The 22,708-nt window shown below is 45.3% G+C and overlaps 1 protein-coding gene across 8 annotated transcripts in view; it reads right to left on the bottom strand.

Annotated features, from left to right (window-relative positions):
* PRRC2B (proline rich coiled-coil 2B) overlaps positions 1-22,708 on the bottom strand; it is a 119,668-nt gene that overhangs the window by 33,780 nt on the left and 63,180 nt on the right. For 7 of the 8 annotated variants that reach the window (XM_032257634.1, XM_032257633.1, XM_032257639.1 and 4 more), the window contains exons 6-12: positions 20,973-21,116; positions 18,346-18,587; positions 17,773-17,894; positions 17,175-17,317; positions 11,294-11,384; positions 6,933-7,125; positions 1,764-2,079 (exon numbers count right to left, since the gene is read on the bottom strand). In XM_032257634.1, the coding sequence (XP_032113525.1) occupies positions 1,764-2,079; positions 6,933-7,125; positions 11,294-11,384; positions 17,175-17,317; positions 17,773-17,894; positions 18,346-18,587; positions 20,973-21,116 (1,251 nt within the window). The remainder of the gene's footprint in view (positions 1-1,763; positions 2,080-6,932; positions 7,126-11,293; positions 11,385-17,174; positions 17,318-17,772; positions 17,895-18,345; positions 18,588-20,972; positions 21,117-22,708) is intronic. The other variant, XM_032257638.1, reaches the window with a different exon arrangement.

Below are 22,708 nucleotides of genomic sequence, written 5' to 3'. Positions count from 1 at the left end.
AAAAAAAAAACAAAAACAAGAGAAAGGTTGTGCTTCCTTAGCACATTTTCCAGGCTCTCCTTGGCCATTTCTTCATCTGCAAATAAGAATAACCACCATGCGTGCTCCCAGGGCTTCTGTGAGAATTAAATTAAGTATAGATTTATACTGAAGACAGTGCCTGACAAGCAGAAAATGCTCAGCGCCAACTTCGCCATAGGACTGGCACAGCCCTCAATCAACCTTTAATAAAAGGAGATCAGAAGGAAAACTAGAGATGAGTTCCCTGGCCAAAAGGGCACTAGGACTCTCAGGTGATTGGTCAACTGAGAAGCTTTCAGAGTTTCAAACATCCCCTTGTCTTCTAACAAGAGCTGATCTGAGTTTATTTTTAAGAATTACAAAGGAAACAGCTGATTATATTCTTTAAAACTGCGACACTCTGCTTAAAATAGCACTGTTTAATCACTCTTAAACAGGGCCATGTCAGCCAGACATGGTGGTTCATCCCTATAATCCCAGCACTATGGGAGGCCAAGGTGGGTGGATCACTTGAGGTCTGGAGCTCCAAACCAGCCTGACCAACATGATGAAACCCCGTCTCTACTAAAAATACAAAAATTAGCTGGACGTGGTGGTGTGTGCCTGTAATCCCAGCTTCTCTGGAGGCTGAGGCCAGAGAATAGCTTGAACCTGGCAGGGGGAGGTTGTAGTGAGCCGAGATCCCACCACTCCAGCCTGGGCAACAGAGTGAGACCCTATCGCGCGTGCGCGCGCACACACACGCACACGCACGCACGCACACACGCACGCACACAAAAGGGCCACGTGATCCATTTCTTTTAGAATCAACAACAGGAAAAGTATTCTACCAAGCAAGAGGGCTTATTTTTTTTATTCTAGGTCAAAGGATCTGAGGTTTTGTTAAAGTCCTGGGGCACTTGTGACTTTGGTTGGGCAGGGATAGTGATAACAACTGTGACGACCAGTATCATCAGTGAGCAGATGCATGATTTCTATGTCTCAGAAACCGGAGCATGCTATACACCCCTCACCATGATGGCAGGTACGTACTCATCCCATTTCACAGACAAAGAAACAGGCTCCAGCCGGGCGCAGTGGCTCAAGCCTGTAATCGCAGCACTTTGGGAGGCCGAGATGGGTGGATCACGAGGTCAAGAGATCGAGACCATCCTGCTCAACATGGTGAAACCCCGTCTCTGCTAAAAATACAAAACATTAGCTGGGCATGGTGGCGCGTGCCTGTAATCCCAGCTACTCGGGAGGCTAAGGCAGGAGAATTGCCTGAACTCAGGAGGCGGAGGTTGCGGTGAGCCGAGATCGCGCCATTGCACTCCAGCCTGGGTAACAAGAGTGAAACTCCGTCTCAAAAAAAAAAAAAAGAAACAGGCTCCAGAGAGGTGAGGTGCTCTCCAGCTAGTTTAAGACGTTTAGAGGGAGAAGAAAAAAGGGCTGAAAAACTACCTATTGGGCACTATGCTCACTACTTGGGTGACAGGGTCATTCGTATCCCAAACTTCAGCATTACACAATGTACGCCCTTCAAAATCTAAAATAACAGTTGAAATTATAAAAAAAGAAGTTCAAATAGGATCAGGACCCAGGCCTGACCGAGGCCTATGCTTTTAACAACTGATGCTTCCCAGTATGATCTCGTCATAAGCCAAAGGCTCTGCTAGCTAAGGAGGAAGGCAGGTGCAAGTAACAAGCCAATGACAACAGGCCAGGGTTTCTACTTGGTGGGAAGAGGGCCCAGCTCTTACCTTTGCAGAGAGCAGGGCTGTTTTCCTGGGGCGATGCCTTCTCAGCACTTGGAGACTGGGGCACTTCCTTCTCTGCCTGTTTCTGGGCCTCACCTGCCTTCCGCGCCTGCTTGCACTTCTGGTCCAGCTGCTTGAGTTTGGCGGCACAGGCAGCCAGCCTCTCTTCCCGGGCTCGGCGCTCCTCTTCTTCCCGGCGCTTTCGGGCTCGCTCCACCGCCTCAGACATCTCTGACTGAATGAACTTCTGCCTCGGTGGGGGCTTGTCCTCCTTGTCCTCGATGGACTGTTGCCGGAACACGCTGCTCATCAAGGACTTCTGCCAAGAGAACGTCTCTGAGATAAGGCGGCAGGTCCCAGACCCGGGATACAGGGACCGCTCCCATTTTAGGATCAGTTCCCCTCCCACAGTCCTCAAGCACCTTCAAGAGGCAGTGCAGGTGTGTGACAGAGCTGGATTCAAATCCTGCTCTGGCCTCTGCTGTATGTGGAATGGGGTTTAGGCCAAATGTCAACTCTCCACACCTCACTTCCTTGTTTTTAAAATGGGAACAACAAAGAAAGTTCTTAGGATTGTGAGGTTGAAACCATGTTTGCAAAGCACTCTACACTGCGACCACACACGAGGAACACTCCTATCACTGCTGATGGGCACACAAGCTAAGGGTCTCCACGGCTAATGAACTGCAGCAGGAAGCCACACACCGATTATTCCTGGGTCAGGAAACCGCTACTCCTGCCTGCACGAAAATACATAAACCCCTGGACCCCTGGATAGAAAGAGCCATAGGAAAATAAAATTCACTGTCAGACATAAAGCTTCAAAGTGCTCTTTATATAGAAAGGCATGTCTAGCCAGGTGCGGTGGCTCATGCCTGTAATTCCTGCACTTTGGGGGGCCAACACAGGGGACTGCATGAGCCTAGGAGCTTGAGATCAGCCTGGGCAATACGGTGAGACCCTGTATTTACAAAAATAAAAATTACAAAAATTAGCTGGGCGTGGGTACATGCTATATGGTCCCAGCTACTCAGGAGGCTGAGGCAGGAAGGATCACTTGAGCCCAGCAGGCTGCAATGAGTCGAGATCACACCACTATACTCCAGCAAGTGAACAGAGCCAGACGCCGTCAAAACAAAACAAAAAAGCATGTCTAAAAAAATTTCTTTTGGATATTTATCCATTTCTGAGTTTCTTGCTGGTTGCTAGTTACTGGATAACCACAGTGCCAAAATGCAGAGTGAAAAGCTCTTAACGCGGACGCTTTCTCACTGGTCTGCAGGGGTAAAGCTGCATGCAGATCTTGCAACAGCACAAATGATGGACAGGTGGCACCTGAGTTCCAGCCACTGAAATTCTAATAAGATTTGACTATCAGAAAAAGGCAGGACTTCCTGTTTTGAATGCTAATGACACAGATGTATATAACTGTCAAAAATCAAACCAAAGAAACAGGATTTAGGCCTTTTCTTGTAGGTTAATTGTACTTTAGTAAACGAAATATACAAAAACTTACTGTAGTCAAGGAGTTTCCTAACAATTAACTTCTCATAAGCCAGAGGTAAGTATTGTAATCATAAGATTATAAACTTCCACTTTAGAAGCATGAAGGTACATTTACATAATATCATTGGAGCCGAAGTGTGCACCTTCCTTTCTCTTTGCCACTGAGCATGAGTGTCTGTCTATACCTTTCTAATGGCTGTGTGTTGATCAGTTCATGGCTCATACCATAAACTGCCTAACTGCCTTTATCCCATGGGATTCAATACAATACTGCACATCAGCCTTCATGCCTAATCCTGATTACTTCCTTCAGATAATTTCCTAGAAAGGAAATAACAGACCCAGAGGGTACATGTCCAGTCAAGACCTTTGATGTGCCTTCCTACACTGACCTGAAATTAGTGATCACTTTACAGACTAAATGTTCTGCAAAGTAATTTGAACTAAGACCATTTTTAAAGAAATTTGGCCAGAAGAGGCTGGGGGCAGTGGTTTAAACCTATAATCCCAGCACTTTAGGAGGCCAAGGCAGATGGATTCCCAGAAGTCAGGAGTTCAAGACTAGCCTAGACAACATGGTGAAACCCCATCTCTACTAAAAATACAAAAATTAGCTGGGTGTGGTGGCACACACTTGTAATCCCAGCTACTCGAGAGGCTGAGGCAGGAGGATGGCCTGAACCTGGGAGGCGGAGTTGTAGTGAGCTGAGACTGCACCACTGCACTCCAGCCTGGTAACAGAGTGAGACTCTATTTAAAAAAAAAAAAAAAAAAAAAAAAAAATTGTGGTCAGAAGATTCCTTGGATACATAAATTAAGTATATATATTTCATCACCATTGATGTTTAGTTAATTTATAGTGCTGTCTGTTATGAGTACCTTAAAGTGAAACCTTCTGAATACTGATAAGCACTACTTCTTAGCTGGTGAAAAGGAAAAAAATAGGGAATACTGAGCCATCTCAACATGTAAATGAAAATGTGGATTAACTGCAGAATAATTTCCAAGAGCAATGGCACTGTGTCAATTTTGTTTCGCTTTTGTGTCTCTTGTACCCAGCACTTACATATGTGCCTATACGTGTATATAATAGGTATTCAATTAGCAGACTGCAGCTTAAGGACATTTTCCTTTTATAAGAATGTGGAATAGGAGCCCTTTAAATAGCAAGAAGCAGGATGGGCGCCGTGGCTCATGCTTGTAATCCCAGCACTTTGGGAGGCCAAGGCAGGCGGATCAGGAGTTTGATATTAGCCTGGCCAACACGGTACAATCCCATTTCTACTAAAAATACAAAAATAGCCAGGCGTGGTGATACATGCCTGTAATCCCAGCTATAGAGGAGGCTGAGGCAGGAGAATCACTTGAACCCGGGAGGCAGAGATTGCAGTGAGCCAAGATTATGCCAATACACTCCAGCCTGGGTGACAGAGCAAGACTCCGTCTCCAAAAACAAATAATAAAAAATAAATAGCAAAGAGCATTGAAAATAGCAGGCTTTACCAAGTGTATTCAAAGTCATGACTCTTCCTTCCCCAGCCCTCCCACTCCTGAACAGTCTAGTCCCAGTGTCATCAGGTGTGGCAAGGCAAGCCAGGCACCTGGTGCCAAGGAGTCCTGGTGGCTCACTGCACTCCAAATGGTCACAGTCCAGGCAAGGAGAGGAGGGCACACCTGTGAAGGTGTGAGGCTAGGGCCCAAGCTGGATGAGGGGGACGTTCATAGGCAGAGTTGGCCCGGTAGGGACACCCAGGGCATCCAGGAGTGGTGACAATGACACCTGAGTGGGCAAGGAGGGCATCTGTGCAAGGGAGAGAGCATGGCAGCAGAAATGAGATTGGTCACACACAGGGAGACTGAGCAAGTGAGTATAAGTACGAGGGACAGCTTTGCACTGTTAGAGAAAGGAAGTGAAAAAATGCACTGGAAGGAACAGGAATGGAGTCTGTGGAACTGGAGTATCGATGAGAACACAGAGTTCTCAACCTGGACAGATACAGAAATAATACAGGTATGAATGTATTTGTGCACATATGTATATACCTAAATACATCCCCCGCAAATGTCCACTGAGGAGGTCCAGGAGCAGTGACACCCCAACAGCAAGGAGCCTGCTGGGGCTCAGACACTGGTTTCTAAATATCATCCTGCACTAAAAAGAACTAGGACTTCGTGGAGAAAGAGCTGATCCCAGACAAGACAGGTCAAGAACAAGATGAGTCCAGGAAAGATGAAGGGCGGGCTCCATAAAAGGATGAAGACAGTTAAAAAGGACACGCACTGGCCTGACAGGGCTCCCGATGGCCAACTGGGTGACAGCAGCAGATTATCACCCACTGATGTAAATAAATAAATAAACCGAAAGCTTGATCAGAAATGGGATGTTCAGTCTCAAAATATCCCCCAACAAAATTCTCATCAACTACAAACAGAGAAAAGAGTTAACTCTACAATATGAAACCTGGCAGGGACCCTGTTAATCAAGAGACTAAAGTAGACATAGCCAGAAGGAGATAGGGTGAAGGCGTGGTTACCCTGGTGGGATGCAATGAGAAAAGTCGGGTCATGTCTGAGAGATCCCTTCCAAGGATGGCAATCTTGGACCTCTTCACAATAAAGATGATAATAAACTCAATTTGAGCGGCATTCCACTGGTTTGTACTGTTCCAAAGCCTCAAAGTCATGAAAGTTAAGGAAAGGCTGAGGAACTGATCCAGACTAGAGAAAACTAAAGGTATATGATTCTGAACTGGATTCTTTCGGGTAAGGACATTAATGGGAACTAATAAAAGGTGAATGGCGTCTGCAGATGAAATGGCAATCAATGATCAAGGCTGATTTCCTGGAAGTCACTGTGGTTACCTGGGTAGAATTTCACTGTCTTGGTAGGAAACAAGCACCACGGTGTAAAGAGATTCATCAGGGTGACTACTTATTCAATTAGTTCAGAAAAAGCATCGTTTGTACTGTACTTCCAACTTTTTCTATCACTTTGAGGCTGTTTTAATGATTTCTTTTCTTTTTTTTTTTTTTTTTTTTTTTTGGAGATAGGGTTTTGCTGTGTTGGCCAGGATGGTCTTGAACTCCTGATCTCAAGCGATCCTCCTGCCTCAGCCTCGCCAAGTGTGTGAGCCACCATGCCTAGCTGTTTTAATTTTTTTTAATGAAAACAATAGGACAAACACAGTGGCTCGTGCCTATAATCTCGGCACTTTGGGAGGCTGAGGCAGGAGGATCCGTTGAGCCCAGGAGCTCAAGACCGGCCTTGGCAACATAGTAAGACCTCATCTCTACAAAAAATGAATGAAATGAGCCAGGAGTGGTGGCACACCAGTAGTCCCAAGCTACTCAGGTGGCTGAGATGGGAGGATGGCTTGAGGGTGAGAGGTGGAGGTAGAGCAAGACCTTATCTCAAAAAAAAAAAAAAAAAAAAAAATAGCTAGGCACGGTGGCTCACATCTGTAATCCTAGCACATTGCATTGCTTAAGCTGGAGTTCGAGACCAGCCTGGGCAACACAGTGAGACCCTACCTCTACAAAGAGATTATTTTTTTAAAAAAGAAATCTAAAAATGAAAAGGAAATGCCCACCCAGGACTTTTTCAGAAACCTAGCCACTGAACTCAGAGGAGTTCAAATACATAGGCCAGCCATGGGCCCTTGGTACCTGGTAGTCAGGGCCTGCTACCCAGCCATGAAGCTTCCTGGATGGTGGCTGAGGGTCTGGTGGCTTTCGGACAACACGGGATGCACCCACTGCTTCAGCCCAGTCCTTCCCTTCCTCTTGAGTCCGCTTGGCGTCCACACTGTCCGCAGAGCTCATTGACAACTGCCGCTGCCTCCTAGGGTCCCAGCTGTTCCTAGGACAAAGCACATTTGATGTTAAGTTTATGCAGTCAGGTTAAGCAGGTCTGATCTCAATGGTCAGAGGCCTTGGGAATTCCAAAGTTAGCTGTCCGTATCATTTCCTTCATCAGAATGGACCACCATTCCCACCACATCCGTGTGAATTCCACAATTCGGAACCACCATTTATCAAGTCACTCTCATGAACAGAGCTCTAGGCAGGATGTGTCACACTCATTATTTCACCGACGCAAAATAAGTCCTCATGACCCTCACTTTAAAGCAAACTTGTCCAACCCACAGCCTAGGGGCCACATGTGGCCCAGGGTGGCCTTGGGCTTTGGATGCAGCTCAACACAAATTTGTCAACTTTCTTAAAACATTATGAGAGGGTGGGTGCAGTGGCTCACACTTGTAACTCTAGCACTTTGGGAGGCTGAGCCAGGCTGATCACTTCAGGTCAGGAGTTCCAGACCAGCCAGGGCAACCTGGTGAAACCAAGTCTCTACTAAAAGTACAAAAATTAGCCAGGTGTGGTAGCGGACACCTGTAATCCTAACTACTCAAGAGGCTGAGGCTGGAGAATTGCTTTAATCCCAGAGGTCAAGGCTCCAGTGAGCCAAGATTGCGCCAGTACACTCCAGCCTGGGCAACAGAATGAGACTCTCTTTCGGGGGAAAAAGAAAAGAAAAGAAAACAAAACAAAACCACATTATGAGATATTTTTTTCCTGACTTTTTTGCTTACCAGCTATCATTAGTACATTTTATGTGTGGCCCAAGACAACTCTTCCGACGTGGCCCAGGGAAGCCAAATGATTGGACATCCTTGCTTTGAAAAGACAGTAGCTGGGCCTGGTGTGGTGTCTCATGCCTGTAATCTTAGCATTTTGGGAGGCAGAGGTGGGCGGATCACAAGGTCAAGAATTCAAAACCAGTCTGACCAACATGGTGCAACCATCTCTACTAAAAATACAAAAATTAGCCTAGTGTGGTAGTGCGCACCTATAATCCTAGCTACTCAAGAGGCCAGGGCAGGAGAATTGCTTGAACCTGGGAGGCTGAGGTTGCAGTGAGCCAAGATCATGCCACTGCATCCCAGCCTGGGTGACAGGGTAAGACTTTGTCTCCCAAAAAAAAAAAAAAAAAAAAAAAAAAAGTCAGTAGCTGAGTCTCATCAAGGTTAAGGGGATACCCCTCACAGATTTGAACCAGTACTCCCAGGTGCATGTCTGATTCCTTTCGGTAGCACTCCCTCGCTATGCTCTGCACAAGCCGGTTGCTCAATAAATGCCCCTCAAAAGAACAAAAGATGACTACTGAACAGTGCCACAATAAAAGAGCAAGAAGAGACAAGCAGAGCCTACACAGCATGGAAAAGGAGGAGGCATTCCAAACACAGCTGCAGGGGCGGCTGGACAAGAAGGGAGATGGGTGCCATTCTCAGAAGTCTGGACATGTCACAGTAGAAGCAACAGCACTGGGACAAAGCATTTACAAGGGCCCAGGAATACAGCAGATCAGAGAATAGCGGGAATTAGGGATGGCAGGTATGTGGGCCTGCGTGTCTACCCACACGTATGTACACGGGGAGGGAGGGAAGACAAGGCAGGTAACACAACTCAGGAGATTATAGAGCGGGCGACAACTGCCAGTGATTCCGAGTTGACTTTGTAAGAAATAGAGACCACAGGAAAGCTGCTGACCTGTGGAAAAGACCTGTGTTTTTAGAAGATGACTATGGCAGGGTGTGAAGGATGGGCCACAGAGGACAGGATGAAGGGTGGAGATGAACTGGTAGATGCATGGATGGTTCAGAAAAGGAGGAGGTCCCAATAGCCCCAGAGAAAATGAAGAGACAAGACAGAGTCAGGGCAAGTTTTGGGAGCCAATCATGTATGAGGAAATAAAGATGTCAAATAAGACGTGGATGCTCTACCAGGTCACCAACCAGCTCAGAGAACATGAAAAAAAGAGCAGGTTTCAGGAAGGAGGTAGTTCAGGCACTCTTATTTTGAAGTGCCCTTGGTCAAAGCCAGGGGCAAAATTGCCTCCAAAACCAATGTCCAGTTCCTTGAGCGGAATATTCAGTTCCCATCGCCTCAAGCAGACAAGGAACAGAGTGTCGTCCTGCTCCAAGCAGTCTCTAAGAGCTTATGTCTTTGCCTTTGATTTAAATTCTTAATCACAGCTCCTTCTGAGCTTAGTGTTTCAGGAACTGACCCATAGGTATGTCCCGACTGCATCCAAAGCTTCAGCCGAAATCAAACAGCATGAAAAGAAATTACAGAATTTCATTTTTTGTGTGCCATCAGAGGAGGGGTAGCAGAAGATTATTACCAACTCCTTCCAGAAGATGGGCACTTACTTTAGACGCTTTTAAGTAAAAGATGAAATAACAAAGAAAAAGATGACTCACGGATTTGACTGAACAATATTCAGTTCTTAACAAGAAAACAAAGAGAAAAATATATCCAAGACAACAGCAAAGCATTAATATCTAAACAATATAAAACAATCACATTTTAAAGGAAAGCAGTGATAAATGTGAAGCAAACAGGCATTCTACACTGCAGCTTCTACCTTCTGGACTCAAGTAGTCCTCCCACCTCAGCCTCCTGAGTAGTCGGGACTACAGGTACACACCATGCCCAGCTAATTTTGGGGTATTATTTTAAAAGTATTAGTAAATGCTACTAATATTGTGATAAAAACTGGAGGGATAAGAGTACAGTGTAGTACTTTCTAAAGGAAATAAAGTAAAACTAAACTAGTCCAAGGAAATGATCCAAAAAAAAAAAAAAGAGAGAGAGACAAGATTAACATGGTCAAATAAATTCAGGAAAGCTGGCAACCATTCTGCTTCTCCACCTCCCCAGTGTACTTAATTTTTTTATGTTATTTTTTCTGAGACAGAGTTTTGCTCTGTTGCCGAGGCTGGAGTGCAGTGGCGTGATCTCCATTCACCTCACCCTCTGCCTCCTGGTTTCCAGCAATTCTCCTACCCTCAGCCTCCCGAGCAGCTGGGATTACAGGCCCGTGCCACCACACCTGGCTAATTTTTGTATTTTTAGTAGAGATGGGGTTTCACCATCTTGGGCAGGCTAGTCTCAAACTCCTGGCCTCAAGTGATCTGCCTACCCTGGCCTCCGAAGTGTTGGGATTACAGGTGTGAGCCACCGCACCTGGCCCTCAGTGTATTTTCAAGACTCTGAGGGGTCTTGGAGTAAAGAAAGAAGTTGGCCGGGCGCAGTGGCTCACGCCTATAATCCCAGCACTTTGGGAGGCTGAGGCAGGTGGATCACAGAGTCAAGAGATCGAGACCATCCTGGTCAACATAGTGAAACCCCGTCTCTACTAAAAATACAAAAAATTAGCCGAACATGGTGGTGCGCACCTGTAGTCCCAGCTACTCGGGAGGCTGAGGCAGGAGAATAGCTTGAACCCAGGAGGCAGAGGTTGCGGTGAGCCAAGATCGCGCCATTGCACTCCAACCTGGGTAACAAGAGCGAAACTCCATCTCAAAAAAAAGAAAGAAAGGAAGGAAGAAAGAAAGAAGTTGAAGCTGGGTGTGATGGCTCATGCCTGTTATCCCAGCACTTTGGGAGGCTGTAGCAGGTGGACCACTTAAGCCCAGCAGCTAGAGACCAAATCTGGGTAATGTGGCCAAACGCCATCTCTAGCAGAAATGTTAGCTGGGCATGGTGGTGCTCATCTGTGGTCCCACCTACTTGGGAGGCCGAGGTGGGAGAATCACTGAGCCCAGAAGACAGAGGTTGTAATGAGTCAAGATCATGCCACTGCACTCCAGCCTGGGTGACAGAGTGACCGCCTGTCTCCAAAAAAGAAGAATTCGAACCCCGGGAAGTTTCCCAAATGTGCTCGGCCACAGAAGCCTTTTTGAGCTTAACGGCCACAAGCAATCCATGAAGACATGGTCTGCATAACACACTTGGGCACACACTGACACGGTGGTGAAAAGGCTGACTATGCATAGGATGCAGTAGCACCTGCAGGCCAACCCTGGCTCTACTCTTTCACAGCCATGATCAGCAGCTGTCACCCCCAAACTGGAAACAGTACCTGCCCTTCCAGGTTGCTATGGAAACTGGGAAATGCTCTCGGCACATAGCTGCACTAATAAGTACAGATGCGCTCATATTGATGGGGCAGGGGTCCTTACCACTTTGGCCTGCCGTCCTTCACAACTTCCTCCTCCTCTTCATCATCGCTGAACTTGAGTTTTTCAGAATAGTCCACTTCTTCATGGAGGCCTACAGCAACAGGAGGGCCCAGGAAGAATGAGAAAGAATGAAAAGGTCAGTGGTGCCCAGGCACCATGGGAAAGCTTCCTTTGGTCAGGAATCTCACTATTCCAGCAGAGGAGCTGAGTCAACCACCAAGCTGCCTCCCTTCCCCCTCCTCCGTGACTTTAAGACAGCTTGGTTAGATTAACACTCCCATAGGTAACAATTCTTAAATCTAAACAATGTATCTTTAAAACATATTTTAAGGCCCAAGAGGGTGAACAAACCAGGCAGAAATGAGGTAGCTGTCTACCCTTGCAACACAGAAACATGACTTGTGAGATCTGTGAGTTACCACTTGTCCCAGGCATTGCTCAGCCCAAGTGGCTCAGATGGCAAAAAGTGTCCATCACCTACGATCCTGTGAACAGTGTGGTGGGTCCACACAATGGAATATTATTTGGCCATAAAAAAGAATGAATACAAACACATGCTATAACATAATTAACCGTGAAAACATTATGCTGAGTGAAAGAACCCAGATAAGAAAGGCCACATATTGTATGATTCCAGTGACAGGCAATGTCCAGAATATGCAAATCCATAGAGATGGAAAGCAGATTTGTGGTTGGAAAGTAGAAGGTGGGAGGGAATGCCTACCAACAGGTATGGGGTTTCTTTTTTGAGTGATGGAAGCATTCTGGAATAGTGGTGGTAGTTGCACAACTTTGTGAATATACTAAAAAACACTAAACCAGACTTCAAAAGGGTAAATTTTGTTATATGAAAATTATGTTAATCACATAATTATATGAAAATTATGTGACTCATATAGTCATATGATTCAGTGTCTCACACCTGTAATCCCAGCACTTTGGGAGGTCGAAGCAGGAGGATCACTTGAGGCCCAGAATTTGAGACCAGTCTGGGCAACATGGCGAAACCCTGTCTCTACTAAAAATACAAGTATGAGCTGGGCATGGTGGTGCACGCCTGTAATCCCAGCTACTTGAGGGGGGGTAAGGCAGGAGAATCACCTGAACCCAGGAGGGGGAGGTTGCAGTGAGCCAAGATCCAGACACTGCATTCCGGCCTGCCGACAAAGTGAGACTCCAAAACAAAACAAAGCCAAAAAACAAAATATCTGAATGCCACCAAAAACCACCCTAACTGGAAACGTACAAAACATGACACCCAGCAACAACTGTAGAATATATACTTTCAAAGTGCACTTGAAATATTCTCTAAGACCAATCATAACCTAGTCATAAACAAGACTTACTAACTTGAAAACAAGCGATATCATACAGAATGTGCTCTCTGGCTATAAGACAACTAAATTAGCAATCTAGAAATGGCCAATAATAAAAAACTGCCCCAATTATTTAAAAAATCATTTAAAATATATACAGAAAACAAGTCACACAATGGAGAAAGTGAACAATGCCAAAAGCTGCTGCTTCATAAAGATTAATAAAACAATTCAATTCCTTGGCAGAAATGAAGAAAAAGAAATACACAAATTACCAAATTATCAGGAATTAAAGGATAACACTACAGATCCTACAGACATCAAAAAGATAATGTAATATATATTCAACATTATGTTAATAATTTCAACCACTCAAAAGAAATGAACAAATTCCTCAAAAAATACAACTTACCAAAAAACTCACACAAAATGACACGGAATCTGCACAGCCTCAAAACTAATCAAAGAAAATAAATTACTGAAAGTATTTCCACAATGAAAACTCCAGAGGCAAAATTGTTTCACTGGTAAGGTAATACTGGCCAGGCATAGTGGCTCACACCTGTAAACCCAACAACTCATAAGGTGAGGCAGGAGGATCACTTGAGCCCAAAATTTTGAGGCTGCGTTGAGCCATTATTGTACAGCAGTGTACTCAGCCTGGGTGACAAAGTGAGAGACCCTATATCAAAAAAAAAGAAAAAGAAATAATACCAATTTTACAAAAACAGCAATCTTATTCTTCAGGAAGGCAGAGAAGGAACACTCCACAACTCATTTTATGAGCCCAGCATAACTTGATACAAAACCTGACAGAGACTTTATTAGCACAGAAAATTATAGACCAATATCCCTCATGACAGAACTTTAATACATATTAACAAATTTAGTCTAGGCATACAAGAAGGGAGGGTTTATTCTAAGAATGTAAGGTTGGTTTAGCATTAAAAAAAAAAAAACATTGATGCAGTCTGCTACCAAAATAAAGGAGAAAAACAATGATCACAGATGTAGGAAAGCACTGAACACAATGCAACACCCATAATTTATAAAACAAAAAGCCCAGCCGGGCGCCATGGCTCACGTCTGTAATCCCAGCACTTTGGGAGGCAGAGGTGGGCTCATCACAAGGTAAGGAGTTTGAAACCAGCCTGGCCAACATAGTGAAACCCCGTCTCTACTAAAAACACAAAAAAACTAGCCGGGTATGGTGGTAGGCGCCTGTAATCCTGGCTAAGTGGGAGGCTGAGGCAAGGAGAATCCTTGAACCTGGGAGGTGGAGGTTACAGTGAACCGAGATCGCGCCACCGCACTCCAGCCCGGGCAACAGAGCAAGACTCCGTCTCAAAAACAAAAACAAGAACACAAAGGCTCAGCAAACTAGACATAGAAGGCAAGACATCCTCAACCTGATAAACAGCATCTCCAAAAAACCCACAGCTGACATTTCATGCTGACACACAAAACATTTTCTTTCTAAGATCAGAAAGAACTTGAGGTTAATATTATACCAGAAGTATACCACAGGCAAAAAACACTAAGTAGAAAGGAAGTAATCTGAAAAAGAAGATGTAAAACCGTACTTATTTACAAACTACGTAATGGTTTATGCAGAAAACTCCAAGAAATCAACAAAAACTAGTAAAACTAATTAATGTATTCAACAAAGTGTCTGGTACCAATGAATACAGAAAAATCAACTGTATTTTCTATATAATGACAACAAACTCTCGAAAAATAAAATTGTTCTTAAAAATCAATGTCATTTATAATGGCATCAAAAAACCATAAAATGCCCGAGAATAAATTTAACAAAAGACATTCAGGATCTCTACGTGAAAATGCCAAGACACTGCTGTGAGAAATCAAAGTCCTAATAAAGAGATACACCAGCTTCCTAAAAATTCCAAATTAAGGGCCAGGCACGGTAGATTACGAGGTGAGGAGTTTGACACCAGCCTGGCCAACACGGTGAAACCCGTCTCTACTAAAAATACAAAAATTAGCTGGGCATGGTGGCCCACACCTGTAGGTAGGCAGAGGTTGCAGTGAACCGAGATCATGCCACTGCACTCCAGCCTCAGTGGCAGGCGGCAGAGTGAGACTTTATCTCAAAAAAAGAAAAAAACAAGTTTCAAAATTAAGATGTCAGGTGGGGTGCAGTGGCTCACAACTGTAATCCCAGCACTTTGGGAGGCCAAGGTGGGCGGATCACGAGGTCAGGAGTTCAAGACCAGCCTGGCCAACATGGTGAAACCCCATCTCTACTAAAAACAGAAAAATTAGCTGGGTGTGTTGGTACACACCTATACTCCCAGCTACTTGGGAGGCTGAGGCAGAAGAATCGCTTGAAACTAGGAGGTGGAGGGTGCAGTGAGGCGAGATCGTGTCACTGCACTCTAGCCTTGGTGACGAAGCAAGGCTCTGTCTTTGGGAAAAAAAAATTAAGATGTCACTTATCTCAATAGATTCAACATAATCTGAACCAAAATACCTGCAGGCTCTTTGTAAATACTACAGGTTGATTCTAAATTTATGTGGAAACAAACAATCTTGGAAAAGAACGAAGTTGGAAACCTTACACTAACGAAATGTAAGATTTCCTATAAACCCACAGTGTGGTATTGGCATAAGAAGGAACAAACAGATCAATGGAACAGGGTCCAGAAATAGACCAATGCTTTTATAGTCAATTGATTTTTGGCTAAAGTTCCACAGCAATTTGATAGGGAAAGTAAAATCTTATCAACAAATGTTGTAGAAAACTGGCCATGTGGGAAAAAACAAAGCTGCCGTCTTATACCATATACAAAAATTAAACCAATGTGTATCAAAGACCTAAATTAACAGTTAAAACCATAAAACATCTAGTAATATTTTCACCACCAAGGGTTAAGATTTTAGGACACAAAAATAATAACCAGAAAAAAACCCAAATTGATATATTAAACTTCAAAATTCAAACTTCTGCTCATCCAAACAGTGTTTAAAAAAATTAACAGACAAATAATGCAATAAGGAAATATATTTGCAAAATAAAAGTTTTAAAGAATTTGTATCCAGGGCTGGTATCCTACCACTCAATTTTTTACATTCAGACACCAAACAGGATGATATATCAGTCATCAAATAACACATAAAAGTGTGTTTATCATCATTAGTCATCAGCAAAATGCAAATTAAAAGCACAATGAGATACCACTAAACACCCACTAGAATGGCTAAAATTAAAAAGACAAACATGTTCAAGGCTCCAGTGAGCTTTGATCACGCCACTGCATTCCAACCTAGAAAACAAAGTGAGACCTCGTCTCTTAAAAAAGAACACCAAAATGTAAGATGCAGACCCATCAACTTCACACACTGCTGCTGGGGATGTAAAATGGCATAACCACCAGGGAAAAAAGTTTGGACAGGTCCTATGCTTAATCCTATGCCTACCCTTTGACCCAAAAATTCTATACATTTACCCATGAGAAACGGAAGTATAATGTATAGTGGGGCTCTTGAATGAATAAACAAATTACAGTGTATTGATACACTGGAACATATCTCAGCAACTAAAAGCAACTGGCATATAAACAACATTGGTGAATATGAAAACCATACAAGTGTAAAAACTGCATGACTTCACTCATCTGAAGTTTGATAACAGGCAAAACTAATCTAGAGTAAAGTGAATCAGAAGAGCAGCAGGCCCTCGAGCAGTCGCAGGGAGGAGCACTGAGGAAACCTGGGGAGGTGAGGGAGACGTTATCTCTTTGGATACGGGTGTGTGTGATATACACGTATCCATTTGTAAAACTGTACAGTTAAAATGTGAGATGGATGCCTATCACTGTCATTAAAATCTACCTAAAAATAAATAATTATACAAGAAAATAATCAGGTTGGGGTATGGGGAGTGGGTAGAGACAAAGAAATAAGAATGGCAGAACAAGCAGAGTTTGCAGCACCCGCCTGTGGTTTCAGCTACTCCGGAGGCTGAAGCAGGAGGATGCTTGAGGCCACGAGTTCGAAGCTACAGCTCGCCATGATGGACCCTGTAAACAGTCACTCCACTCCAGAATGGAAACATAGCCAGACCCTTCCTCTTTCCCTTTTATCTTTATTTATTTATTTTTTTTACTGATCCTTGCAGAGCCGGGCTAACCCATAGGCAGTATGCCGAGAGTAGCTGAGACCCTGTCTCTCAGAACAAAATTAAATTAAAACAAACAAAAACCAATTGGCAGAACATTGGTACTAACTGAACTAGAGTGATGAGTGGCTGGGAGCTATTATTTTTTTGTTTAAATTTTGCATCATCGATAATTTTTAAAAGTTAACCACAAAACTCTAAGCTCAAGGATAAAGACCAAAAGAAGCTAATGGCTTGGCCAGGAAGGAGGCACCAGATGGGCTGCAAATGAGGATGCAGGGCATTGGGGCTGCCTCGCTGTCCTGCTGTTAGTCCCTATCTTGCCAAGGGAAAACACACAGGGGTGCCGGGGGGTTTCCATCCCTGGTCAGTACAGGTGGACTTTGGTCCTGCCCGTCTAAACCACCAGGGCTTCTCTGCCCACCTGCCCAGCCATCGTCGGCATCAGTGTCCAGATCGTCAAGTCCCTTCAGGTTTTCCGCATTGATAATGGTGGGCCGTGGCACCCGCTCCACCAGCTGCCTTAGTGGGTGGAGTGGGCGAGAAACTCCCAGCCTGTTTTCTTTTCTGATAAAAGAGAGACAAGTAAAGATGATGGAATCATGTCCAGTATACAAACAGAAGCAAAATCAAATATCTTTCCAAAAATAAATTTCATACTGCAAAGGTTCATGTTTAATATTTCTATCAGATCCTTTAAAAGAAATATATAATGAGCAAACAAGTACACCCCAGAAAGAAGTTCTGCCTTGTCCCGCGGTTTTACATGCTGGTTGCTAAGGCCTAGGGCAGCAGCAACACGCACGTGCCAGAACTTCAACTCCACCGGGAACTTGAAATAATGACTCAATCTCTGATCCAGCTCTAAGTCCCGGCCACCACCCCATACACCCTGCCATGCTGAGCTGGTTAAGCTCTCTGTTCTCCAGGAGACACAGCACTTTTCTCATCAGCCCCTCATCCTGACCAGAATCACCACCGGAGTCATCTCTACATATGTGACTGTAACGCGATGGACTCACCCATCTTGGTCATTCATCTGGAACTGTCTAAAAGGAACTCGGGGTTCAAGGCGGAGCTGAGGAAGGGGAAAAGAGCCTCGTTCCACTGTACCCTGGTTCTCTGATGACTTTGGCGAACACATCTGAAACATAACATCAATGAACAGGATTTGCTAGTCATGGCCCAAATTGCAATTTCCACTTAAATTAGAATTTGTTTTGGAAAGTGGAAAATGGGAAAAAAAGAAAGAGGAATGTCTTAGGGTTTCCTAATCAATCCTACCACCATCTCCCCCATTTCATTCCTGCTGTCAGTAAGTAGACTGGGGAACCTATGTCAGAGAAAACCTGCCTCTCCTGTTTCTAAAGAACCACAGCTGAAATCATATCCACACCACCAGGGAAAGAAGCCAGAGGCCCTTAAGATTTAAAAAGCAGGGAGAGAAAATCCAAAATGAGTGGAAACCTCGAAAGTAGGGTGACAGGGCCAAGAGGAGACCCCAAAGGGTGACATTCAACCACTTGACCTAGGTTATGCTGGACACAAACAATCCAACTTCATGGGGGAAAAAAACATACACTCCGAAGACTTACAAAAGCAGGAAGCATGTCATGGTATGTAGGTGGGTGGTATACATTTCCCATGAACTGTGAAGCCCCTTTTCGGACAGGCTGAGCCGGGCGGAGAGAGGGGTCCTTAGAATCGCTGGTACATGCCGAGGAGGGGGCTCCATCTCCCGTACTCGAGTTCTTGCTGCCCAGCTCAGTTGGGGAGGTGCTGAGAGACGTGGCAGAAATTATGTGTCGCCCACCGCCCTCCCTCCAGCTTGTCACATCTGGAAATTGAAAGGGGGCAAAGGGGAGAGGGAAGAGGAGGGGGAAGGAGGGATCACATGAGGTTCTGAAGGTCAAGGGACCCCCTCCTTCACCAAAAAAATCAAATAAAAAACAAAAACAAAAAAAACAAAAGTGAAGAAATGTTAAATCTGTGAGGGAAGGCTGGGACAGACCCTTGGCCAATGAGAATGAACTTGCTGAGGGAAGTCTGACTGTGAAATATAAAATGAGATCTACTCAGAGAGAAGGCTTCATCAGTGATTAACAATCAACCCCACTCCTTCCCCAATCCTACAACCCAGAGAGATTAAAACAACCCTGATGAAAACAGCCTTGGGTCATTCCTTCAACGAATGCTGACCACCCCACTTAGGGTTAGCACTGGGCTACACTTTAAAACAGGGGCGAGCCCAGATGCAGTGGCTCATGCTTGTAATCCCAACACTTTGGGAGGCCGAGGCGGGCGGATCACAAGGTCAAGAGATCAAGGCTATCCTGACCAACATGGTGAAACCCCATCTCTACTAAAGATACAAAAATTAGCTGGGCATGGTGGTGCACGCCTGTAGTCCCAGCTACTTGGGAGGTTGAGGCAGGAGAATCACTTGAACCCGGGGGGCAGAGGCTGCGGTGAGCAGAAATTGGGCCACTGCACTCTAGCCTAGCGACAGAGCAAGACTCTGACTCAAAAAAAAACCCCAAAACCAAAAAACAAAAAATAGGAGCAAGTTCCGGACACAGTGGTTTTGGGCTTTGTTTAGCAGTGGCACCTTTTAGTCAAGATCCACCAGCCCAGAAGACAGGCAAGGCGCAGCTGCTATCCTTCCAGCAGAGGTGTGGGGCACTTGTGTAGCTCACAGGCAGAAACCTGCTGACCTCTCTGTCTTTTTAAAATGATGCTTCCTATTGCCACTTGTAGTGAGATCGGGTGGAAATTATTAGAGGCCAACAAGAAATCAGATGAAACAGATTCCTGTTTTTGGTCACCTTTTGGTTAGAAGTTGAAGTACCAAGGTCTCTGAGTTACACAACCCTTAAGGGAGAGACCCAGAACATGTTTGGTCCCAGCCCTTCAATCCCTTTGCTGTGTGACTTGGGGCAAGCTGAGGTCACTCCTCTTGGCCATGCTTCCTCATCTTCTCCAATAAGGAGATGAAACTGATGCTTAGAAAGAAGTTTCTTCTACATCTAAACTTTTATAGGCCTACAAAACGGCTCATCTTAATAAATGAAACAAACAAAACAGTCTTGCGTGGGGCACTGGAAAGGCAGTGAGTGCTATTTTAAGTGAGACACAGGCACAGTGATAACTGAATTACGGGATATCACTTCTGACTTGAATGGAGAGGCCTTGGAGATACATCAAGACAAGCAAACGAAAGGCCCTCGCATTTCAAGACCCGATCAAGTCCCCTGAAATACATGAGCCACTTCAAAATCCCTGATTTTGAAAAATTACACAATTTTTTTTGTAATTACAATCACCACCTAAACCTCTAGCCACCCTCGGCTTCCAAGGAGAAATTTCCAGCAAGTGCTACACAGGCCGGGCACAGTGGCTCACACCTATAATCCCAGCACTTTGGGAGGCCAAAGTGGGCAGATCACGAGGTCAGGAGATCAAGACCATCCGGGCCAACATAGTGAAACCCCATCTCTACTAAAAATACAAAAAAAAAAAAAAAAAAATTGGCTGAGCATGGTGGTGCATGCCTGTAATCCCAGCTACTCAGGAGGCTGAGCCAGGAGAACTATTTGAACCCACGAGACAGAGTTTGCAGTGAGCCAAGATCGCGCCACTGCACTACAGTCTGGGCAACAGTGCAAGACTCCATCTCAAAAAAACACAAAGTGCTACACAATCCTGCCACTTCTCTGGGCAGATAAGAGATTAGGGGCCAGTAGAGACCAGTGCTAGGCTTGTTTATGCAACAATCCCCAGAGGAATGAGTTAAAAATACAGATCCTAATTGGGCTGGGGAAGGGAAGGACTAGAAATCAGACTCATTCGCCAACTCCCCAGTGATTCTGACAAGAAACAGCTAGGATTGAGAGCTTTAGAAAATAAGCTCCTAATCCGGGGACCTAAGTTAACTGGCCCATTGTCCGTCCTTGTCACAGCCACCAGGCACAGCAAAACTAACAACTGGACAACAGAGGGAGAGGGGACTGGCCAGCCCTACCCCAAAAGACAAAAAAAGGCACAAGGCCTCATGGCCTAAGTAGCAAGTCCAATGGATGCATGGATCAGGTGGCGAGCCAAAGAACCATATTTCCAGCTCAAGCCGGAGACCCCGGTGGCATCAGCACCCTTCTAGGAATGCAGAGACAAGAGGAGGAAGTTCTGTGACTCCACTGAGTGCCCAGAGGCTGCAGTCACTTACTCTGAGGGCGGAGGCTTGGTCCTGGCCCATACGACAGATCTAAGACGCCCTTTTCTTTGCCAGCCTTGTCCTGCCCGCCAGCTGCTTTCAGCGTCGGAAATTCCTCGGGAGAGAAGGATAACAGTCGGCTTGAGCCCCTTAAACCTGTGAAGATGGGACAGACATGGAGGAAGTGAGATGGAGTCAGCAGTCGTCTGCTGGCTGGGTGCGGTGGCTCACACCTGTAATCTCAGCACTTTGGGAGGCTGAGGTGGGTGGATCACTTGAGGTCAGGAATTTGAGACCAACCTGACCAGCAAGGTGAAACCCCGTCTCTACTAAAAATACAAAACTTAGCCAGATGTGGTGGTGTGCACCTGTAGTTCCAGCTACCTGGGAGGCTGAGGCAGGAGAACTGCTTGAACCCGCAGGGTAGAGGTTGCAGTGAGCCGAGATGATGCCACTGCACTCTAGCCTGGGCAACAGAGTGAGACTTTGTCTAAAAAACAAAACAAAACACTAAAGAAAACAGTCATCCACTTCCCAGCTCCACATCTTAAAAGCCATGTTGCCTCGAAGTAGGCTTTCTAAGGGAGCCAGTGTCACCAGGGCACTGCTGCTGACAGCACCATGGCCCTCCCCAGCTGACCTGCAGGGGCCAGTACCTACTTACAAAGGGAATGGGGTAAGATATCACAGCAACTCCAGGCCACAGCCTGTCCCAGCAGGGAAGGTCCTTCTGACCGCCTGGGGCCACAGACAAGCACCGCCTCCTATAAAATCAGCCAAGGGAAAGCCAAGAAGCCAACTGCTTTCCTGTGGAGGCAACACCAGGCCACCCTAAAAGGATTAAAACACTGCTTTTGCCTGGCACAGTGGCTCACACCTGTAATCCCAGCACTTTGCGGGGCCAAGGTGGGTGGATCACTTGAGCTCAGGGGTTCAAGATCAGCCTGGGCAACATGGCAAAATCCTGTCTCTACCAAAAATAGAAAAAATTAGCATATGGGCGCCTGTAGTCCCAGGAACTGAGGAGGCTGAGGTTGGAGGATCACTTGAGCCTGGGAGGCAGAGGTTGCAGTGAGCCAAGATCCTGCCACTGCCCTCCAGCCTGAGTGACAAAGTGAGACTCCCTCTCAAAAAATAAAAAAATAAAATGCTGCTTTCTACCATTGAATGTGGTAAGACAGGTGGAAAGTAGATTTACACACGAGTACCTCCTCATTCACCTGTCCTTCTGCATTTTCTACTAAGTTCCTTGAGCCCTACAAGGCCAAACATAGAATCCTGGGAAGAGTTTCTTATAATTCTAGAAACTGTTTCTTTCTTCATTCTTTAATTCATTCCTCAGCCTTATAATCTACTTTAGAGAAGAAGCCTTTCCTAATGTTCCCTTACACAAAGAACTTAGCACAGAGGCTCTGCTACCATTTTTGGATGAAAAGATTAAAAATGGTGCAGGAAAAAGGTCCAGGCAGCCCCTATCCCCTTCATCTGGAATATGCAGCATGCCCCAGACCGTAGAAATCTAGGAACACCACACAATGAATGGCCCCCTGTGGAATGCCTTGTTCCCTATACAGCCAAATCCAAATCTTCCCCCAGGCAGTTATTATTCCTAACACCACTGATCCACGGACCTGCTCACTAAAGCCAACTGTATCAGAACGGTGTGGCTGCATCACCGCACAGGCATGTGGCAGCAATTCGCTTGCCACTCCCTTAGTTAAAAAAGGTCCAGGGTCAAATAGTGTATT

This window comes from Sapajus apella, unplaced genomic scaffold, assembly GCF_009761245.1.
Source record: "Sapajus apella isolate SASKATOON/1434 unplaced genomic scaffold, GSC_monkey_1.0 scaffold97, whole genome shotgun sequence".
Taxonomy (NCBI): domain Eukaryota; kingdom Metazoa; phylum Chordata; class Mammalia; order Primates; family Cebidae; genus Sapajus; species Sapajus apella.
Note: the sequence above shows the minus strand (reverse complement) of the source record. Positions and strands in the feature narration are given on the sequence as shown.